This window comes from Garra rufa, chromosome 5, assembly GCF_049309525.1.
Source record: "Garra rufa chromosome 5, GarRuf1.0, whole genome shotgun sequence".
In the NCBI taxonomy this organism is placed as follows: domain Eukaryota; kingdom Metazoa; phylum Chordata; class Actinopteri; order Cypriniformes; family Cyprinidae; genus Garra; species Garra rufa.
The window spans coordinates 26,258,450-26,278,531 of NC_133365.1; the positions used below are offsets into that span (position 1 = coordinate 26,258,450).

General features: G+C 40.7%; 2 protein-coding genes across 4 annotated transcripts; one reads left to right on the top strand and one right to left on the bottom strand.

The window, feature by feature from the left end:
* Positions 1-24: 24 nt before the first annotated feature.
* cldn15b (claudin 15b) lies at positions 25-15,307 on the top strand. The gene is made up of 5 exons (XM_073839916.1): positions 25-463; positions 12,941-13,105; positions 13,848-13,929; positions 14,091-14,207; positions 14,359-15,307. The coding sequence occupies exons 1-5, from the start codon at positions 247-249 to the stop codon at positions 14,474-14,476; spliced, it is 699 nt and encodes a 232-aa protein (XP_073696017.1). The 5' UTR covers positions 25-246; the 3' UTR covers positions 14,477-15,307.
* Positions 15,308-15,593: 286 nt separating this feature from the next.
* Positions 15,594-17,271, bottom strand: naa38 (N-alpha-acetyltransferase 38, NatC auxiliary subunit). 3 transcript variants are annotated; one of them, XM_073839919.1, is made up of 4 exons: positions 17,074-17,197; positions 16,747-16,915; positions 15,983-16,142; positions 15,594-15,882 (listed from the first exon to the last, which is right to left on the bottom strand). In XM_073839919.1, the coding sequence occupies exons 1-3, from the start codon at positions 17,152-17,154 to the stop codon at positions 16,027-16,029; spliced, it is 366 nt and encodes a 121-aa protein (XP_073696020.1). In that variant the 5' UTR covers positions 17,155-17,197; the 3' UTR covers positions 15,594-15,882; positions 15,983-16,026. The 3 variants fall into 3 exon arrangements, with proteins under 3 accessions (XP_073696020.1, XP_073696021.1, XP_073696018.1); XM_073839920.1 differs by having other exon boundaries at positions 15,594-16,142; positions 17,132-17,271; XM_073839917.1 differs by having other exon boundaries at positions 15,594-16,142.
* Positions 17,272-20,082: the final 2,811 nt, after the last annotated feature.

Consider the following 20,082-nt stretch of genomic DNA (forward strand, 5'->3'; position numbering starts at 1 on the left):
CACTGCACATAGCTTGCAGTGGTATTATGAAATCATTGTGCTGTATATACAAAAAAAAGTAATGAGCATTGATTTTGGTTGGTGATTCGTTTTTGCCTTAGTCAAAACGCTGGGTTTATGTGAGATTAAGAGGCAACACGGCTTGACAAGCAGCCTATATATATATCTTGGAAAATTATGCACAACAGAACATAGATTGATCTCCAGCCACCCAGAACACCTTGGAAAAGCAGAAGATCCAGAAATATGAAAGACATACTGCAAATTTTTGCACTTCTCTTGGGTTTTTTGGCATGTGGGTCTGCTGTATTATCACTACATTATTACTCCTGGAAAATATCTACAGACGATGATAATGTCATCCTCACCTCCGACATTTTTGAGAACCTCTGGATGTCCTGTGCGGTTGACTCTACCGGTTCTTTCAATTGTTGGAATTTTAAGTCCATGCTGGCTTTACCAGGTAAAACACTCTCCATGAGAACTGTATAAATAGCTGCAATAACAAATAGTATAAATCATTATACTACTCCTATTGTAGTATTACTATTATTCCTTGTTTACTGAATTTAAGAGTCACAGCGTGATTCACAAATGTGTTTCAGGTTTCTTTAATTTATGTTGAATAACTTATTTATAAACAAGAAGTTAGCATATTGACAATAGTATGAAATCACAATGAGGTTATGTTTCGTACAGCATATCTGAGAGTGTGATATTGCTTTTATACAGTTATATAAACAAGTAATTGAAATTGAGTCACTTACATTTAAGACAAAATTTAGTTTTTATGTTCTTCATAAATAAAAACATTTATAAAAGAAGCCAAAAAATGGTGATTTGCCTGTTACCAAGCACTGTACAGACTGAAAGCAAGCTTGGAGCACCATTTATGAGTGAAGCCAAGCAACAGAGTTTTCTATTTTTCACTCAAGTTTTTCAGTATTTGCTTAGCCATTTTTAAATGTTTTTTTTTTTTTTGTATTTGCTCAGTCTGGGTTTTCCATTTCTCACTCTCAGCTTAGTAGTGTGGGAAACTCGCTCCAAGTGATCACAGAGCAAGAGAAAACAAAGATTCTGATACTGTCAAATATAACCACGCAAAATTGCTTTCATTCTTGATGAAAAAAAAAAAAAACACGTCCCTGTTCTGCTTCCAGTCTTTGCATACTCTGGTCTGCAACAGCTAACATAAAATTGAAGTGATACAAGCAGAGAAAAGCCCTAATGCTGTTGAATAAAATTTTGTGCTGCAGGGATAACTTATTTGTCAATACGGTGTTGAATAAGTTTTTGGTTACATACCTGAAATACAACAAAAGCTCAAGATTTTTAAAATAAAAAATACATCAGTAAAATATAAAATACATCAGTAATACTCCTTTTTTATTATATTTATTAATTTATTTATTTTAATTGTCTTGAAAATGTTGGATGCTAACAAGTGGCTAAATGAAAATACATACAGAGGTTGTCCGGGACTTTAAATGTCATCACACAAACAGGAAAACTCATCTCACTGGTCCATTTTCACAGTCTTGCTGTGTTTATAATAATGCTTGTGCAAATGTTTGTTTTTTTTTTTTTATTAAATAAACACTGAAAGAGTTGTCAGAACACTGTGACACTGAAGTCATGCAACCGTGGTGTAGTTTGTTTACAGTGTTTAGAGGGCTACTTTGGAAATATAAAAGGTTACAGATTACCTATTTGAAATGTAATAAGTAGTTTAACTATTTCAATTAGGTTATACTTTATTTTAAGGTGTCTTTGTTACAGTGTAATTATATATTTAAGTACTGAGTAATATTAATTAACTACTGTACATGTACTTATATGGTTAGAATTACGATTAAGGTTTGTCTTAGGGTTACTTGCATATAATTATGCATAATTTATTTTTACTATAATAGTAAGTACAGCGTGTAACAAGGACATCTTAAAATAAAGTGTTACCCAAACATTTAAACCAGGCAGGGTTAACCTTACAGTAGGCTTACTTAACACTGATTACTTTCAAAATCCCTCATCACTTGAATTAAGCACAGCCACTATACAAAAGCATACTTTATGACCTCTTTTAACTTTGAGATTTACGTTTTGAGGTTAAATACTGATTTGAAATCATAACAAGATATAATTTAATATCTATGATACTGTTTTTGAAATCAAATCTTTCAATAGATATGACAGGAAACACTGGCATCTAACAATACCTTGGAAAAAAAACTATTAATCTTAAAAAATTAAAGCATACATAAACCCAAATAGAAAATAATATAGTTATCGAATGAGCATGTGTCTTACTCTGTGAACTAAACTCCTGAAACATTGGTGTCTCATATTTTATAGCAGTTAATGCAAATTGGGAAAGAAATCAATTAAATCGGTGTGTGTGTGTGTGTGTATAAAAGTATTCAGATGTAACACATTTTGTACTCGTTAACATTTTCATTAGTAACTGTAATTTAATTACGTTTACTTAGTAAATGTAACAGATTACAGTTATTTTGTAGGTTAATTATATTGCATAACTCTGTTACATGCTACTCCCCAACACTGTTCGTTTTATAACTGGGGTAATCAACCTTCCTGCAAAGTTCAGCTCCAATCTGAAATGCCTAGTTAAGATAGTTAGGAACATTTGATAATTTGCAGGCAAAAAAAACAACTAGCTTAAACAAAACAAAACAAAACAAACAAAGAGAACTTTGTTCTCTAGTAGCCAGCTTTCTTTGAGCTGGAGTCTTGCACTTGCTCAAGATGACGTCGATCTCTAGACCCTGCAGTTAACGGAAGAGGGGAAATTATTCACTGACTATTTCCAAATATCCGTAATCCTATTAATAAACGCATCTTAAAACTACCTCACACATCAACGGGCGCAGAGAAACTTGTGTGGGCACGCACTCCAGCTCACCCCTTGAAAGCGGGATTGAAAGAGCTACCCGGACTTATGATCGTGTGAAAACCACACATACAGTATAGGCAATTGGCAATATGGATGCTGTTATCGAAGCAGTTGCTTTTTGCCTTGGTTTTCTTGCTTGGGTCATTGTCGGAGTTGCTTTGCCAAATAGATACTGGCGGTGTCGACTGTGGACGGGAATGTCCTCACTACATCCACGATCTATGAGAATTTATGGATGTCCTGAGCCACTGACTCCACTGGAGTACACAACTGTCGAGAATTCCCGTCTTTACTAAAGTAAAACTTTATTTCAATATATTTAACATTTTCTAACTAAATACAGAGGAGCCCCACGTATTTACTTATAAACATTTATTAACGTCGTTGTATTAGCAATACATTATACGAACTGATTTGCTTAGTTATTATTGGTTACACTTTATTTTGATAGTCAACTTTAGATGTTCTACTAACTGTTTCTTATAGTGATTTTGTTGTATGTTGTCAGTGGCGGCTCCAGGATTTTTTGTTGGGGGTGCTAAGGGGGGCTTAACATTTCAGAAGGGGTGCTAAAAAAAAAAACAAACAAAAAAAAAACATTCAATTGAGAGAAAGTAATGAACGCCTACACTAAAGCTATCAGTTCTCTTACGAGAGGTCTCTCATACTGCGTAAGTATCTTACGCTATGGGGAAAATCCTTTTCTGCGAGATATTGAGGCCAAAAATTATCCTTAATTTTGAAATAATGTAAAGCGCGTTGCAGCAGCATACAGACATAGGCGAAACAGCTTGCGCGCCTATTGGCTGCTCTGCGGCAACTGCAGCAGCCTATAGAGCGAGGCCTGACGCGACGCCAGATCCAATGGGGGCATTTCGCGCCCTTTGCGTCACTTCGCGCCCTTTTCGTAGCTTCCCGCCTAAAAGGGCGTGGTCTAGGCCTATAAAGACCGCTCGTAGGCAGCTATTATCTGATTTTTCATCCTTCAAGCGAAGCACACGCATCGCTGGAGCCGGAGAAGAAGCCGCCGTCGACTGCAAGCATCTCAGCGGGACGAGCCACTGAAGCTGCTGGCCACGCCGCCTTCCGTGCCTTCCTGCTGCGCTTTCTGGCGCCTATATCCTTTATAATCTACAGTGTGTGTCGCCGCTGCGATACACACTGTTTCTCTAAAAAGAGCAAAGCGTCTTTTTAAAGATGCCTTCATACGGCTCGTGCAGATGCCAATGGCGACTCTGAGGACTTGCCTTGCCTTCTTCACTGAGACTGCTCCCCCGCCCGCCGCGGTGTCGCGCCGTAAAAAGCGCCGTGCCCAGCGGGCCCCGGATCCTTCCCCCAGCCGACAAAGCTCGCCGGTTCGCCCGCCTGCTTCATCGACCTCGTCAGCCTCTGTTCCGGACGTAAAGCGGCCGCTGTCTGCCACCGCTTCAATCGACGCCGCTGACGAGGGGGCCATGAAGGAGGAAGAGGATTTCCGTTTCCCGCCAAAACGGGAACGCGCATGCTGCTCAGAAGAGGCGATAGCAGCCCACTTATGTCCGCCCTACGCTGGACGGCGTGCCAAGTCAGCCCTCCCCTCTAAAGCTTGCCGTCAGACGTCAAACCTGCTCCGCCGCGCTTTCGTCGCCGCCAAGCCGCGTCAGCGCTGCGTAACATGGCCTCTCACCGTTGCTGAGAGGCACCCGTGGCTAACGCTTTCTGACGTTTTTCTCGTCTGCCGCCGCCCCGCCAGACGCGGCCCGCGGCCCAGGATTGAGTTGAAACCTGAGCCTCCGAAATCGTCCTAGCACAACTAGGAAAACGACGGTGTACGAGTCCCGCTGTTGCCGGACCCCCACCAAAGTTATTCGCTCGTCCAGTTCCAGAAAATGTGACTGTTCCAGTGTTTTCTGCAGCCAACAAACCGGCTCCGTCGCCCGTTTGCCTGCACACAAAAGTCGTTCCCACGGCTACACACATAAACCCCCAATAGAGTGTATTGTCTGGTGTCCCGGCCACGGCCGATGGTGTTTCACGTGTCGTAAAAATGCCCACTACCCAGTGCTCATCTCTACACACAAGCACAGCGCACATAAAAATCGAATCAGATCGATTGCGCTTCACAACCGGCCACGGCCGATGGTGTTTCACGTGTCGTAAGAATGCCCACTACCCAGTGCTCATCTCTACACACAAGCACAGCGCACATAAAATCGACTCAGATCGATTGTGCTTCACAACCGGCCACGGCCGATGGTGTTTCATGTGTCGGAAGAATGCCCACTACCCAGTGCTCATCTCTACACGCAATCACAGCCTGTCACACAGGTCCCGCGCACATAAAATCGACTCAGATCGATTGCGCTTCACAACCGGCCACGGCCGATGGTGTTTCACGTGTCGTAAGAATGCCCACTACCTAGTGCTCATCTCTACACACAAGCACAGCCTGTCACACAGGTCCCGCGCGCACATAAAATCGACTCAGATCGATTGCGCTTCACACGTGGTAAATGTGCCTGCTTCACAGTGGCCACAGACACCACATTATGCACGTCAAACGGTTTCTGTAAAAACGAAACCAAAAGTGCATTCGCTCTATGCAGGCGAACGTTGTTTGGAGTGTGTTAAATGTGCCCGCTGCCCCACAGCCACATCCACACACAGACATAATAGTTCCCGCTATCAGCGTGCCCCATGCCCAGAGCCGGATTAACGCAAAGGCAAACTAGGCACGTGAAAAAAAAAAATTATATTAATAATAATAATAAAATAAAATGTACAAATGTCCTATCTACAATTTATTTCAATATTTATTAATTAACTAAAAATAGTGACGATGTTTATCGCATAGACTGTTACATTACGTCACATTAACGCCAGCCCATGACTGTATATATACAAAGTATAGTCTTTGATATATAGCAGTGACCCGCGGTTACGAATAAAAAAATATTTTTAATGATATTCAGGTCGCGGACGGTCGGGTCGTTTGAAATAAAGATGCCAATTAAACCTTTGTAATTTATATAGTACTAGACACGATTTTCTATGAAATATAGCCTATTATTGGCTGAATAATATTTACCTTTTGAATGTTAAGCGTTATTAACTGTAGAATAAATGCTGAGGCGGGACAAAATGCCTGATTTCCCAACAGGTTGAACTGAGCAATGTCATTGTACCATTTTTATAGGCTACTATATATATAGAATTATTAGACACATTTCACTATGTCTTTTCAAATGCCTAGGTCTGTTTAATTTCCTTAATTAAAAAATTTCTAGCAGTATTTTAAACGTTTATTCAAGCAATAATATATAAATTACCTCATATGCTTGTTTAAAACAGGGATTAATAACGAAATCCACGTAAAAACGGTATGTTTTCTTTACATTTCCACAGAGCGAAACGAACGAAATTAAACATTACTTAATAAATTCAAAGCACTATAATTTCCTTATTCATTTGATAAAACTATTAATATATATAAAATAATATTATTTTGTCATATTCATGATTCCTGAATTTATATATGAAAACTTCGTTTTGAAGTGCATTCGTTATGTTTGTATAAGAAAATTCGTTAACCTAGCCTATTAGCCTAAGTTGATTTAAATATTCTTGATAATTTTTAGAAAAAGTTAAAAGTTAAGAAAAAAGGAATTAGCTTGTAGTCTATATATATTTAGGGCTACAGGCTAATATTTTTCTTAACTTTTATTACACTGTAGATCGAAATAAAATGATTCTTGATCATATTTAACATCGCAGAATCACTGACATAATTTAGAGTATTTCGAAAACTTAACTAATCTGTATAATGGAAATACAAAATAAATCACAAGAACAATCTGTATTTTTCTTCTAATCAAGAACATTTCTTTTGACAAAATTACCTAATTAATGCCGAATGATGTTTGACAGTGAACGCATCTCCACCGCATAGCCGCATATAATCGCTGGCGTCAGTCGCAAATATTAAACATGCGGGTCAGGAAGCGGGTCGGGTACAATTTACTTTTTTTTTTTTTTTTTGCGGTCCGAGTTGCGGGCGGGTTAGTTGAAAACATCGGTCGGGTTCGGGTTGTATGTACATTGACCCACGCATCACTGATATATATATAAAGGCGCCAGCTAAACCAGATAAAGTTATTTGCTCTGTTTACATAGTTTACTGACACCTATTGGTTATTTACTGGTACTACTGCCTTAACAATGACACTCCCAATGGATAAGATGAGGATAATTTAATAGCATTTAATAGAGCCGTGTAATGACAATAATGAATATAAAAAAAATAGTCTGATAGACTGTTTAATATACAACACATGACTTATTTTGGCATACAAACAACCAATTTGTAACCAAAGACTAGGCTATGTAAAATGTGAATTAACTTTTATTAGTAACTTTGGTAAGTTTCAGATTTCAATTCATAAATAACATCGATGGAGGGGGGCCCAAAAAATGCAGCCTGCCTAGTGTAGTCCATTTATTTAATCCGGCTCTGCCCATGCCTCAAATGTCACGAGCACGTTTTGCATGAAATCAACGTGCATTCGCTCCATGCAAGCCAACGATGTTTGGAGTGTGTTAAATGTGACTGTTCCAGTGTTTGCTGCAGCCAACAAGCCGGTTCTGTCGCCCGCTTGCCTGCACACAAAGGTTGTTTTCACGGCTACTCAGATAAACCCCCAATAGAGTGTATTTTCTGGAGTCCCGGCCACGGCCGATGGTGTTTCACGTGTAGTAAGAATGCCCACTACCTAGTGCTCATCTCTACACACAAGCACAGCCTGTCACACAGGTCTCGCGCACATAAAATCGACTCAGATCGATTGCGCTTCACATGTGGTAAACGTGCCCACTTCTCAGTGCCCACAGACATCACATTATGCACGCAACAAGGTTTCTGTAAAAACGAAACCAAAAGGCGTTCCCTATATGCAGGCGAACGGTGTTTGCAGTGTGTTAAATGTGCCTGTTGCCACACAACCACATCCACACACAGACATAATAGTTCCCGCTATCAGCGCTCGCGCCCCGAATGTCACGAGCACGTCTCTTGTGCCACAGCACACCGAAACCACTCCGTTACTGAATGAACGGAGCGCGCTTCGTATTCAACCTATAGCTATTCATGCAAACGCATGGGAAAAGCTTCCAGGGGTTTCGAAATGGGTGCTGGACATTATAAAAGGAGGCTATTCGCTACAGTTTCACCGACGCCCGCGCCGCTATATAGCGCGTGTCGAGACCACAATGCAGACAGAAGCAGCACACCTGCTTCGAGCCGAAGTGGCGAAACTATTGAGCAAAGGGGTCATAGAGCCCCTTTCTCAAGCTCAAAGCGAAGGAGGGCTGTACAGCAGATATTTCCTGGTACCGAAAAAAGACGGTGGTCTCAGACCCATATTAGATCTAAGGCAACTGAACAAAGCGCTGGTGAAGCGTCGGTTCAGGATGCTCACGACCAGAAAAATCCTCGCGCAAGTTCGCCAAGGAGACTGGTTCGTGTCAGTGGATCTGAAAGACGCGTATTTTCAAATACAGATAGCGTCACGTCACAGGCGATTTTTGAGATTCGCCTTCTAGGGCCAGGCATATCAGTACACAGTCCTGCCGTTCGGTTTGTCCCAGGCACCCCGTACATTTACGAAGTGCATGGACGCAGCACTCGTTCCTCTCAGATTGAAAGGCGTGCGCATACTGAACTATTTGGACGATTGGCTGATTCTAGCGCAGTCTCGCTCAGTGCTTGTGCAGCATACGACCATGTTACGCGATCACCTCGAGAATTTGGGTCTCAGAGTCAATTGGGCGAAGAGCTCCCTGTCCCCCAGTCAGAAAACTTCCTTCCTGGGCACAGAATTGGACTCGCTGTCAATGATAGCGCGGCTGTCATCACAACACGCAGCGGACATTCAGCACACAGCGGGCTCGTTCCGCTGCGGCGCGTCTGTCCCGCTCAAAAAATTTCAGAAAATGCTGGGTCTCATGGCCTCAGCGTCATCAGTTCTGCAGCTGGGTCTGCTATGTATGCGCCCACTGCAGTTCTGGCTGAAAGCGCGCGTCCCGCGTCAAGCGTGGGCGTCCGGTCGGCTTCGTCTCACGGGACTCACTAAATTCCAGGGGTTTCATTACCACGACGTAAAATGGGCGTCCCTGAGGGCGTTGGGAAAACGCCCCTTTCTAAAAAAAAATTATTAAGAGAGGTCACCGATCATGCGCAGTAAGTCAGTTTTTTTGCGCGGGCATTTCAAAACCTAGGATCAGCACTGATGGATAATGAAGGACAACACAGTCATACAGGTTATTTTTATGTTTTAAAATCTTAAATTTAAACGATTTTCGAAAAGAAATAAACAGCCGTTATAGAAATGTAAAACGTGTAGCGTCTATTTACGAAAATAAATCATGGTTTACAACGGTATCGTGGACAGGTAACGTTATTTCAAGACACTGTAACGTTATATGAATATAAATATGAAGGGCACGAAACCCCTGTGATTGTGGACAGGTATTTCAAGATACTGTATATGAATATAAATATGAAGTGCACGAAACCCCTGCGATCTTGGACAGGTATTTCAAGACACTGTATATGAATATAAACGATCGTGGACAGGTATTTCAAGATACTGTATATGAATATAATTATGAAGTGCACGAAACCCCTGCTAACGTGGACAGGTATTTCATGATACTGTATATGAATATGAAGTGCACGAAAGCCCTGCAATAGTGGAGGTATTTGAAGCAAATTGCTTTTCCCTAACTGCGCATGATCGGTGACCTATGCAAATTCTCAAATAGGCCACGCCTGCCTGGTGACGCAATATCGATTACGCTGTACTGAAACCCCTGGAAAAAAGTGCATCCCTTCGTCTCACGGTCAATCAGAAATGTGTCACAGCCCTGAAACCGTGGAAAGCAGTCGACTGGTACCAGTCAGGTGTAAGCCTGGGGACTTCCTCGAGAATAAAAGTGGTGTCTACGGACGCGTCCACCTCGGGATGGGGGGCTCTGCTCGAGGGCAGGCCGTCTTTTGGCCAGTGGTCAGAACAGGAAAAGCTCCTGCATATCAACTGCCTCGAAATGCTGGCAGTACAGAACGCGCTGATGCGCTTCTGTCCCCAAATAAAAGGAAACCATGTACTAGTCCGCTCGGACAACATGTCAGTGGTTTCCTATATAAATCGCCAGGGCGGTCTCAGGTCCAAAAACCTATACAGACTTGCAGAACGCCTCCTGGTATGGGCTCAGCGCAACCTACGCTCGCTGAAAGCAGCGCATGTGCCGGGGCTTCTAAACATAGGGCCAGACAGACTGTCCAGGAACAATGTTCCAGCAGGCGAATGGTCTCTACACCCACAGACAGTACAACTACTGTGTGAAAAAAAAAATAAATAAATAAAAATTCGGCAGAGCGGAAGTAGACCTGTTTGCGTCTCCGAACAACGCTCACTGTCTGGAATTTTACTCAAAAAGCAGAGACGCGCTGGCCCACGAATGGCCCCGCCGTCATCTCTATGCTTTTCCCCCGTCTCTCTCCTACCTCAGGTGATACAGAGGGTCAGGGAAAAAGGATGTTCAATACTGCTGATAGCGCCGTTTTGGGAAAACCAGCCCTGGTTCCCAGCGCTGATGCAGCTGACGAGCACTGTCCCGTGGCCGATACCAGTGAGGAGAGACCTTCTCTCTCAGGCCAGCGGCTCGATTTGGCATCCTCACCCAGAGCTGTGGTCCCTTCATGTCTGGGCCACCTGCGAATATATGATGAACTCCCTAAAGGAGTATTAAACACGATCACGCAGGCTAGAGCCCCTTCTACGAGACGGCTCTATTCCTCAAAATGGTCAGTGTTTTCGGGCTGGTGCGCAGCCCGCGGCTCGTCACCCACTAACTGTGGTGTGATGGAGGTGCTTTCCTTTCTACAAGAGCTGCTGGACAAGGGCAGAACCCCGTCCACGCTCAAAGTCTATGTGGCGGCCATAACAGCGTTTTCGAGCACAACGCTAGGTCAGTCAATAGGAAGGAACGATTTAGTTATTCGCTTCCTGAGGGGAGCTAGAAGACTAAATCCCCCCAGACCTCCCTCAGTCCCCGTATGGGACCTTTCTGTGGTACTAGAGGCCATGAAAGGTGGACCATTTGAGCCTCTGCAGACGATTGATTTGAAATACCTGTCTCTTAAGACTGTGTTTTTGCTGGCTCTCGCTTCAGTGAAGCGCATAGGGGATTTGCACGCACTCTCTGTGAGCGCGACGTGCATGGAATTTGGACCTAATGACTCTAAAGTCATACTCAAACCCAAACATGGTTACGTTCCAAAATCACTCAACACACCGTTTAGGGCACAGGTCATCGCGCTGTCAGCCCTACCGGTCAATGATGAGGAAACAGACGCGAGCCTCCTATGCCCAGTCAGGGCATTACGAGCTTACGTGTCTCACTCGTCTGCTTTTAGACAGACAGAACAGCTTTTTGTTTCATTTTACGGGCGTCCCAAGGGACTGGCCGCGTCGAAACAGAGCTTATCCAGATGGATAGTTGATGCTATTGCGTTGGCATATGCTTCCAAGGGCATGCAGTGCCCGCTAGGTGTCAGAGCACATTCCACGAGGGGCGTGGCCTCATCGTGGGCTTGGTCGAGTGGGATTGCCTTGCAAGATATTTGTACGGCGGCGGGCTGGGCCTCTCCGTCTACATTTATAAGGTTTTACAACCTGGGGGTTCCCGCCTTACAGGCCAGACTGCTGTCAGTCTAAATGTTCAGTGTTGTCTGACCTGATGTTATCAGCTCGGAATGCTGCGTCTACTGAGCACAGCTCTAGGGTCGACAGTGAAAGTAATAGCACAAGATGTGTCTGGGCAAACTGTGTGAAGACCCTTATTCTTACGTCAGCTCAGGCCGTAACCCCGCCCTGTATGTACGTTTACTTAGCGTCTGAGTTGCCCCTCCCTCTTCCCCGGACTCCCTGTGAGTTCTATAGGTGATTATGAACTGTATGAACCCCGGGCTTTCGCCCTTGGGTCTTTGGTGTCAGATCTCAGCATGCACGGCGTTTTACACTGGGTCCCCATAGCGTAAGATACTTACGCAGTACGAGAGACCTCTCGTAAGAGAACGTACTCGGTTACTAACGTAACCTCTGTTCTCTCTAGAGAGGGAACGAGTACTGCGTATCTTGCCGTGCATGCGCACGCTCTGGTTGCTTCGATGATGAAAAACCAGATAATAGCTGCCTACGAGCAGTCTTTATAGGCCTAGACCACGCCCTTTTAGGGGGGAAGCTACGAAAAGGGCGCGAAGCGACGCAAAGGGCGCGAAATGCCCCCATTGGATCTGGCGTCGCGTCAGGCCTCGCTCTATAGGCTGCTGCAGTTGCCGCAGAGCAGCCAATAGGCGCGCAAGCTGTTTCGCCTATGTCTGTATGCTGCTGCAACGCGCTTTACATTATTTCAAAATTAAGGATAATTTTTGGCTTCAATATCTCGCAGAAAAGGATTTTCCCCATAGCGTAAGATACTTACGCAGTACTCGTTCCCTCTCTAGAGAGAACAGAGGTTACGTTAGTAACCGAGTACGTTTTTTTATATAGCCTACAGCAGCTTAAAAAAAGGCATATTTTATTTCCGCCATAGTAATAAACTTCTCATATGCCAGTTATTAATAAAAAACTTCTAATGCCAACTGCTAAATATGACACTTACAAAGTAATATAATTTTTGAACGAATATAAAAAAGAGAGAATGGGATTTTTTTCTTTTTTCATTGTTTTATTTTATTTTATTTATTTTATTATTATTATTATTATTATTATTATTATTATTACACATATCTAGTATTTTTTTTCTGATCATCAAGTGTCAGTCACTCTCAATGCCAACTGACAGCAGAACATGGTAAATTCTAACCATTTTTTACAATAGATAGTGCCGACAATTCATTAATAATATATAATTTAGGAACCTCCCAAAAACCACCAATACCCTAAGCTGTCAGACTTTTTGTAACTATTCCTTCTCCCTTTTTTTAATCAGGTTATATCCAAGCATGCCGTGCATTGATGATCACATCCATTGTGCTGGGCACATTCGGATTGGTGGCAACTTTAGTGGGTATGCAGTGTTCCAAAATAGGAGGGGAGAATTATGTAATGAAGGGTCGGATCGCTGGGACTGGAGGTGTCTTCTTCATACTGCAAGGTACGAACATAACGAAATTAAATCATTCACACAATTTAGCACCTGTCATATAGGGGAGGTTGGGGTTAGTTGTTAGTTACTTTTTTCTCATGGCGAGGTACATGGAGCACATAGAACCAGAACCACGGATGAGAATGGTAACCAAAAACAGCACCATAGTTGTGGTCAACAGGATTTTTTTTAAGGAAATGTATGAAAGTCAAATTCATACAATTCGCAGCCTAACATGCATGATGTTTTTCTCTCAATTAAAATCTACCATCATGATCTAATTGAGTACTGTCTTAAAGTATGTCTGTTTTTTTTTTTTTTTTTTGTTTACCCAACAATTACAGCAAATGTTTTTTTTTTTTTTTTTACTTAGAGTTCTTTTACAAAGAGAGCTGGTTAACACTTTAGTTAGATTAAATTTAACTTGTTAACTACCTAACAGTGAAAAACATTTTTATACAGCATTTGTTACTAGGTAAAAGGTAATCTACAAATACACTATCTAGGTTAATGTTGATTTAAAAATACTGTTCATTGTTAATTACACAATACATTCATGTATACAAACAGCAATGTTAAAAACATATTAGTATATGTAGAGGGTAACATTAACCAAGATTAGTAAACTGCATAAGTAAAGTTAAGATACCCAATGTTAATGGGAACTTATAATAGACTGTCTTGGTTAGGAGAAACATATGCTATTTAATTTGTAGTTTGTCTAGAACCAAAATTAACGTTCATGTTTCAGGTCTGTGCACGATGATTGCAGTGTCTTGGTATGCTTTCAATATCACTCAGGAATTCTTTGACCCACTTTATCCAGGAACAAAGTAAGTAAAATAAAGAGTCTTAGTATGTAGAACTATTCTAGAAAACATTAAGATCCAAAGAATAATTTTCTTTTCTCATATTTATGAGAGTTTTCTAATTAAGCAATATTGAATGAGTAAGAGCGCTGTTTGGTAACGTTTGGGGTGTCCTATGTCTTTAGGTATGAAATTGGAGATGGACTGTACATTGGCTGGAGTTCAGCCACAATGGCTTTATGTGGTGGCAGCTGCTTGCTGTGTTCCTGTGGAATGCGCAGCCCAGAGGAAGAAAAAAGACAGTGAGTTTAGTATGCAACACATACCATTTTAAAATAACAGTTCATTTACTAATCATTTCAGTAACTAGTAATTTCAGTGACAGCAGGTGACATCGGTTATTTGTCTTTACGAATGTCTCTTTACAATCTTTTTTTCATTTTGTTTGTTTAGATCACATCTTCAGAACGTCAGATCATACTCCTACCAGCCTCAATCCAGACAGATTCAGACAGTCTCTGCAACATCTAATGTCCCTTCCAGCCAATATGGATTTAGTGCATACGTGTAAGAAACTAACTATAAAATATAAATATAAAATATAAAATAACTGGGATTAAAAAGTCGGATTTCAGACATCACAAAACAGGGAAAATACAATGCAAGACCCTTTTTATGCAGTATGGTCAGAATCTGCTATACAGCAGAAATGTCACATTTCTAATTTAAATATTCTCTGATGTTTAATGGAGCCATGTAAATAGGTTATTGTAATTCTTTTCTGTGATAAAAAGTACTGCATGCAGTAAATAGCTGTTTTGTACAAGAACAGGGGTTTTTCTTGAGAGATTTTTTTTTTTAATAAAACATAGGGGTGGGAGAAAAACAAATAATTTTCAGATGCATCTATTTCAGTATTTTACTTTCGAAATTCTCTACATAGGAATTATTTATGCTGGTTGGAATGCAGTACATATTAGATACAAGATGCTTACTAACAGACGGCTGCTTTCAAAAGCTCATGTGCGTTTTTGTGTGTTTTTTCTAAAGTGCAGTTGCGGTAGCCTGTGCTTATTCTGAGTGAAAAAGCACTTGCACCTCAAAATGCTGTTATTATGTGAAAGTACAGTCAGTTATCTCTTGACAGGATAAAAAAATTAATACAAAAAAAAGAAAAAAGAAAAAAATTGATCATGGAATTGGATCATGATTCCCAGAATGGAACTGGGTCTGATCGTGAGGTGCCTGAAGATTCCCATCCCTACTAAAATGTATTGTATACCTTTCCATTTTAAATTAACTTGTCCTTTATGTTGAATGTTATTTAGATTAGTCCTTCAGATTAGTTAATATGTAAATGTTGTGATATAAAAAATAAGACAAATTCTACAGAAAAACTAAACATTTTTGAATGTGTTTTATTCTTTTTTTATAAGGAGCATTTGCCTATTTGAGTAATGTACTGTACTGATTCAAATAATGTATTTGCACCCTAAATCACTCATATTTTCAGCACAGCTGAAATATGCTGCTCTGTTTACACACACACACACACACACACACACACACACACACACACACACACACACACACACACACACACACACACACACACACACACACACACACAACAACAATAATAATAATAATAATAATAATAATAATAAACGAATGCAATAAAGCAATAATAATAACTAATAATACATTTAATGCAATAAAGTCTGTGGTCTGTGATAACGTGAATAATGTCTGCTGGTGATATAAGGTTACTAGGGAAAATTACTTGTGCAATGATGAGACAAATATGAGAAAGATTATGAAAGATCTCTCTTACCTAATATACCAGTGTCAATATTTACACGCAATGTGCACCACTCACAACCAAGCAAGCAAACACACAAACAAACAGAAAGGTACAGTTTACATCATGTTGTTATTATTCTTGTTTCAACCCACAGTATATGGAATTGGAGTTCCCTGAAAAATAAGGAAAAATACATTTGGGTCAATAACTCCAGCTCAAGTGGATTTTCACTGTCATCTCCCAATTTGCAGACAAAATGTGTGTGAAAACTACATTCTCTGTAGTCCATATGGTGGTCCCTAAAGTCTCTTAAGTTGTCAGAGTCCATGGGTGGTGGTCTGAAGGCTTTCGGATTCCACTTCTATAGAAACCACATGATGGCCAGGGATCATCGCCAGTCCCAACACTCTGGGCTCACCTTGTGAGAAAGAATCTGTGCAAAAGTTGATAAGACAAATCAAGAGCTGTGGACTCCCAACTTGGTTGCCATTTTTGATCTTTGCTGTAAATTTACTCACTCGCAGGCCCTCTGAGAGTCAAAAAGGCAGATACAGGCAACACAAAAAAAATGTAGTGTGTTTAAGTAATACTGTGTGATACATCCAGGATATCTACATTTCTTAAAATATCCAGATTTTGGCTTTGTTTTCCTGTTGATGTACTCTCTACAGTTCTCAAAATTTGTATGTGCACGTATCTGCATTGCTTTGAACTACTCTTTTAATAATGAAATATTACTAGTAACTGCATTTATTGGTAAAATAAATATATAGTATTTCACAAATACAGCATCACCCCACTTCAAATTAGGTGGTGATGTCTGCATCTGTAGAAGTCTGGAGCCTTGCCTCTCCTTAACAACGTGACTTTTTATCCATAGCAGAAATAGTTTGTGATAAGTCTTTAATAATTATTAGATTGCAGTTCAAATTCCTGAAAAAGCACTACTGATAACGTGACACTAAATAGTAACAATGAGTACCTACGTTTTAATAACGCATAAGGCATAAGGTGTGTGTCTAGGGAGCACTTGGTACCTGTGGATTTGAGAAACTCTTGTGCAGATCCCAGGATGACGTTGCAGTCTCTGTCTGTGCACAAAAAGAGGCCCACAAGCGTGCGCCCGTCTGTCATCCGGATCCTCATACTCTTATTGAGGAGGTTCTCCAGCTTACACCGAGCGAGCGAATAAGCAGACGCCTCCACCTGAGACAAAAACAAATTATTTACATAGACCACAGAGATAAAAACATATTAAATTAATAGGGTCAGTATATTAACCACATGTCACTGTTTTCCTTTCAAATGTAATTTAAATGTAATTTCCTAATGAAGCACTGACATTAATTTATCATAGAGCTTACTAGCATTAGCTTCAGCATTAATATTTCATTGGTCCCTTGTGTGACAACGTATTCAGACCTCATTTTGCATTTCAGTGCCATTCTCTTCGCATTCTGTTGCCATTTGAACCTTCTTGATGTTAAAGTCTTTTAATAAATGCGAGTCAAATAGAAAAGAGATGGTGAGATTTACTCAAAAAACCCTTCCTCCTCCACGTCTTCTTCTTCATCTTCTTTTTAGCGACTCGCATTCTTAAAAAGAGCATTACCGCCATCTAGTGTGGGTTATGGATCATTTAGGGATCGCTTCTTCTTGTTTAATAGCGAATAACTCCTTAGGAGCATTATCGCCACCTACTATGGTAGGGTGACCATTCTGAGAATCCAAAAAGAGGACCCCCCCCCCCACGCCCCCGTGATTCAGCAAAAGTACCCAAGTGCTCAATAATGACAAAGCGCTTCACACATTTATTTAAATTCTCCTTCTGTTTGAACTGAATCTTATATCAAAACCTTATTGCCCTGTAAAAAATATCATCTCTCTTAGTCTTTTCTTTAAACAGGCCTAATACAAACATAAATAAATAATACATGAAATGCTTGAATAAGAATTGTCTTGTAAACATTTTTTTTTTTTTTTTTTTTTTGGCAATTCGTCTGTGAAACTACATTTGCGTTTCGGCATGTTAGTGACACACAGCTCTTGCAGGGCAGCTCCTCGTTTGTTTTGTTTTGACAATTGGGTCTTTCACGTCATCAGACCGGTACCCAGGGCTGGACTGGGGTTAAAATTCGGCCCTGGACAAATTCAGCCCATCCGGCCCACAAGTTCCACATGAAAGTTTTCTTGGGTTCCCTGGTGAAAAACCCCCCAGCTAAAACCAGCCTGTGCTGGTTGGCTGGTTTTAGCTGGTCAGCAGGCTGGTTTTAGAAGGGTTTTGGCCACTTTTCCAGCTTGGCCAGGCTGGTCTTAGCTGGTCAGGCTGGGAAACCACCAACTAAAAGACCAGCTAAAACCAGCTACTTCCAGCCTAAACTGGCCAACCAACCTAGGCTGGTTTTAGCTGTTTATTTCAGCAGGGTTATAGGGTCTTTAATTGGAGTACATGAATGAATAAAACAGGACATAAACAAATAATGATAAATACTGCTGAATTCAAATGCAACAAACTTAATTGCATTTTTGTCACAGAGAAATGCATGCAGTAAAGCATTGATTTTGAGCTAGAATGCAGGAAATTTGTTGCTAATAAATTATGTAATAAAAAAACATTCAGTAATAAAAATCATCACCCTCATGTCGTTCCAAAACTGTGTGGCTTACTTTCTTCTGTGGAACACAAAAGATATTTTGTAGAATGTAACCAAACATATTTTGTTACCCTTGACTCTATAGACAAAAAAGTTTCTCAAAGTATCTTCCTTTATGTTACACAGAAGAAAAAAGTTCATACAGGATTGAAATTACATGAGGTTGAGTAAATGATGACAATTTTTATTTTTGGGTGAACTGTCCCTTTAAGAACTTTATTATGTATGGTAAACACCTAATTTATATAAGACCCATATTTAATTATTTAATCAGGCTCCTCTTATTGAATTAACATTTTACTCCAATTAAAACAAATTACAACTAAACATTTAAAAGAAAGAAATTATTGGTAAGAATATTAGTATTAGTAAGACGTTGGTCACAAGAAAACATTAGTTATATGGTTTTTAAAATAAATAGTAATAATAAACTATGACATTTGTAATAATTTTGTTTTGACAGTAATTATTTATTGGCCTTTTCCACTTTACTTCATCATGTAGCCTATCCAATGTCGTGGCTGTTTTCAGCCAGCCCAGCAGAACTTACAGAACCTTTAATGTTCTCATCACATGACTGTATAACAGAATTCTGTGTGTTATCTGAATGGATCAAGCAACTTACACTGTTTATCACTGTACATCGTGGCAGAAGCACAGCGCGCCTTCGTCAGCACTGTGCGGGTGATTGATCCCACCCAGGGGTGCCGCTCGCAATTTTGGGCCCTATGACAAAATATGAGGTTGGGCCCCCCTACCACACCAAAGCAGATCTCTGTGGGCCCCTAAAGGGTGTGGGCCCTTAGAATTGTCCTAACTTCCCCCCTTAGCGGTGCCCCTGATCCCACCGCTTCACACTTTTCGGCTATTTGCGGTTTTGAATGCGCTATAATTTAAAATAGCACCTAATATGGGGGAGGTCTCCCTCGCTTCGGTGATCGGCCCACTGGGAACGTCCCGGTGCTCCCGATGGCCAGTACATCCCTGTAGGTACCTCAGAATAATGCCGGTGGGCAGTGGCTGCATTTAAAGTGTTGAATTAAAGACGGTCAGCTATGAGGTAAAAAACCCCCGGACATAATTTTATAGCCAAAAAGGAGGACATGTCCGGGTAAAAGAGGACGTATGGTCACCCTATACTATGGCTCTTCATGCTCCAGATTAGGTAGACAGTATTCCCATCCACAAAATTATATCCTAGACCAGGGGTCACCACACTCAGTCCTGGAGGGCCGGTGTCCTACAGAATTTAGCTCCAACCCTAATCAAACACACCTGAACCAGCTTATCAAGGTCTTAATAGGTATACTTGAAACTTCTAGGCAGGTGTGTTGAGGCAAGTTGGAGCTAAACTCTGCAGGACACCGGCCCTCCAGGATCAAGTTTGATGACCCCTGTCCTAGACCCTAAACCTGAGTCATATATATATATATATATATATATATATATATATATATATATATATATATATATATATATATATATATAATTAGGGCTGTGTATATATCTGTCTATCCATTAAACCTTTTTTGGGGGGTCGCATCGCTGAAAACAGGAGTTTAAATAAAAAGAAGTGATACAACTAAACCAGTACCAAAACACTTTAAAGAATGTAATTATCCTGTGTCTTCTTTCTATTTGATTTTATTTTTGTATTGAACATATAAAAATTCCAGTAAGAGGAGGCTTAGGAGATTTAGAAAAAGAAGAGTGAATTAG

Bases quoted from the DNA above. Each gene is read 5' to 3' on its own strand.
- cldn15b (XM_073839916.1), top strand. From the start codon at position 247: ATGAAAGACATACTGCAAATTTTTGCACTTCTCTTGGGTTTTTTGGCA. The intron at 464-12,940 runs GTAAAACACTCT...TTTTTTAATCAG, and splicing joins GTCCATGCTGGCTTTACCAG to GTTATATCCAAGCATGCCGT. The intron at 13,930-14,090 runs GTAAGTAAAATA...CTATGTCTTTAG, and splicing joins CCACTTTATCCAGGAACAAA to GTATGAAATTGGAGATGGAC.
- naa38 (XM_073839919.1), bottom strand. From the start codon at position 17,154: ATGGCACTGAAATGCAAAATGAGGTCTGAATACGTTGTCACACAAGGG. The intron at 16,916-17,073 runs GTAAGCTCTATG...TTTTTGTCTCAG, and splicing joins TAATGCTGAAGCTAATGCTA to GTGGAGGCGTCTGCTTATTC. The intron at 16,143-16,746 runs GTACCAAGTGCT...ACTTTTGCACAG, and splicing joins AGAGTTTCTCAAATCCACAG to ATTCTTTCTCACAAGGTGAG.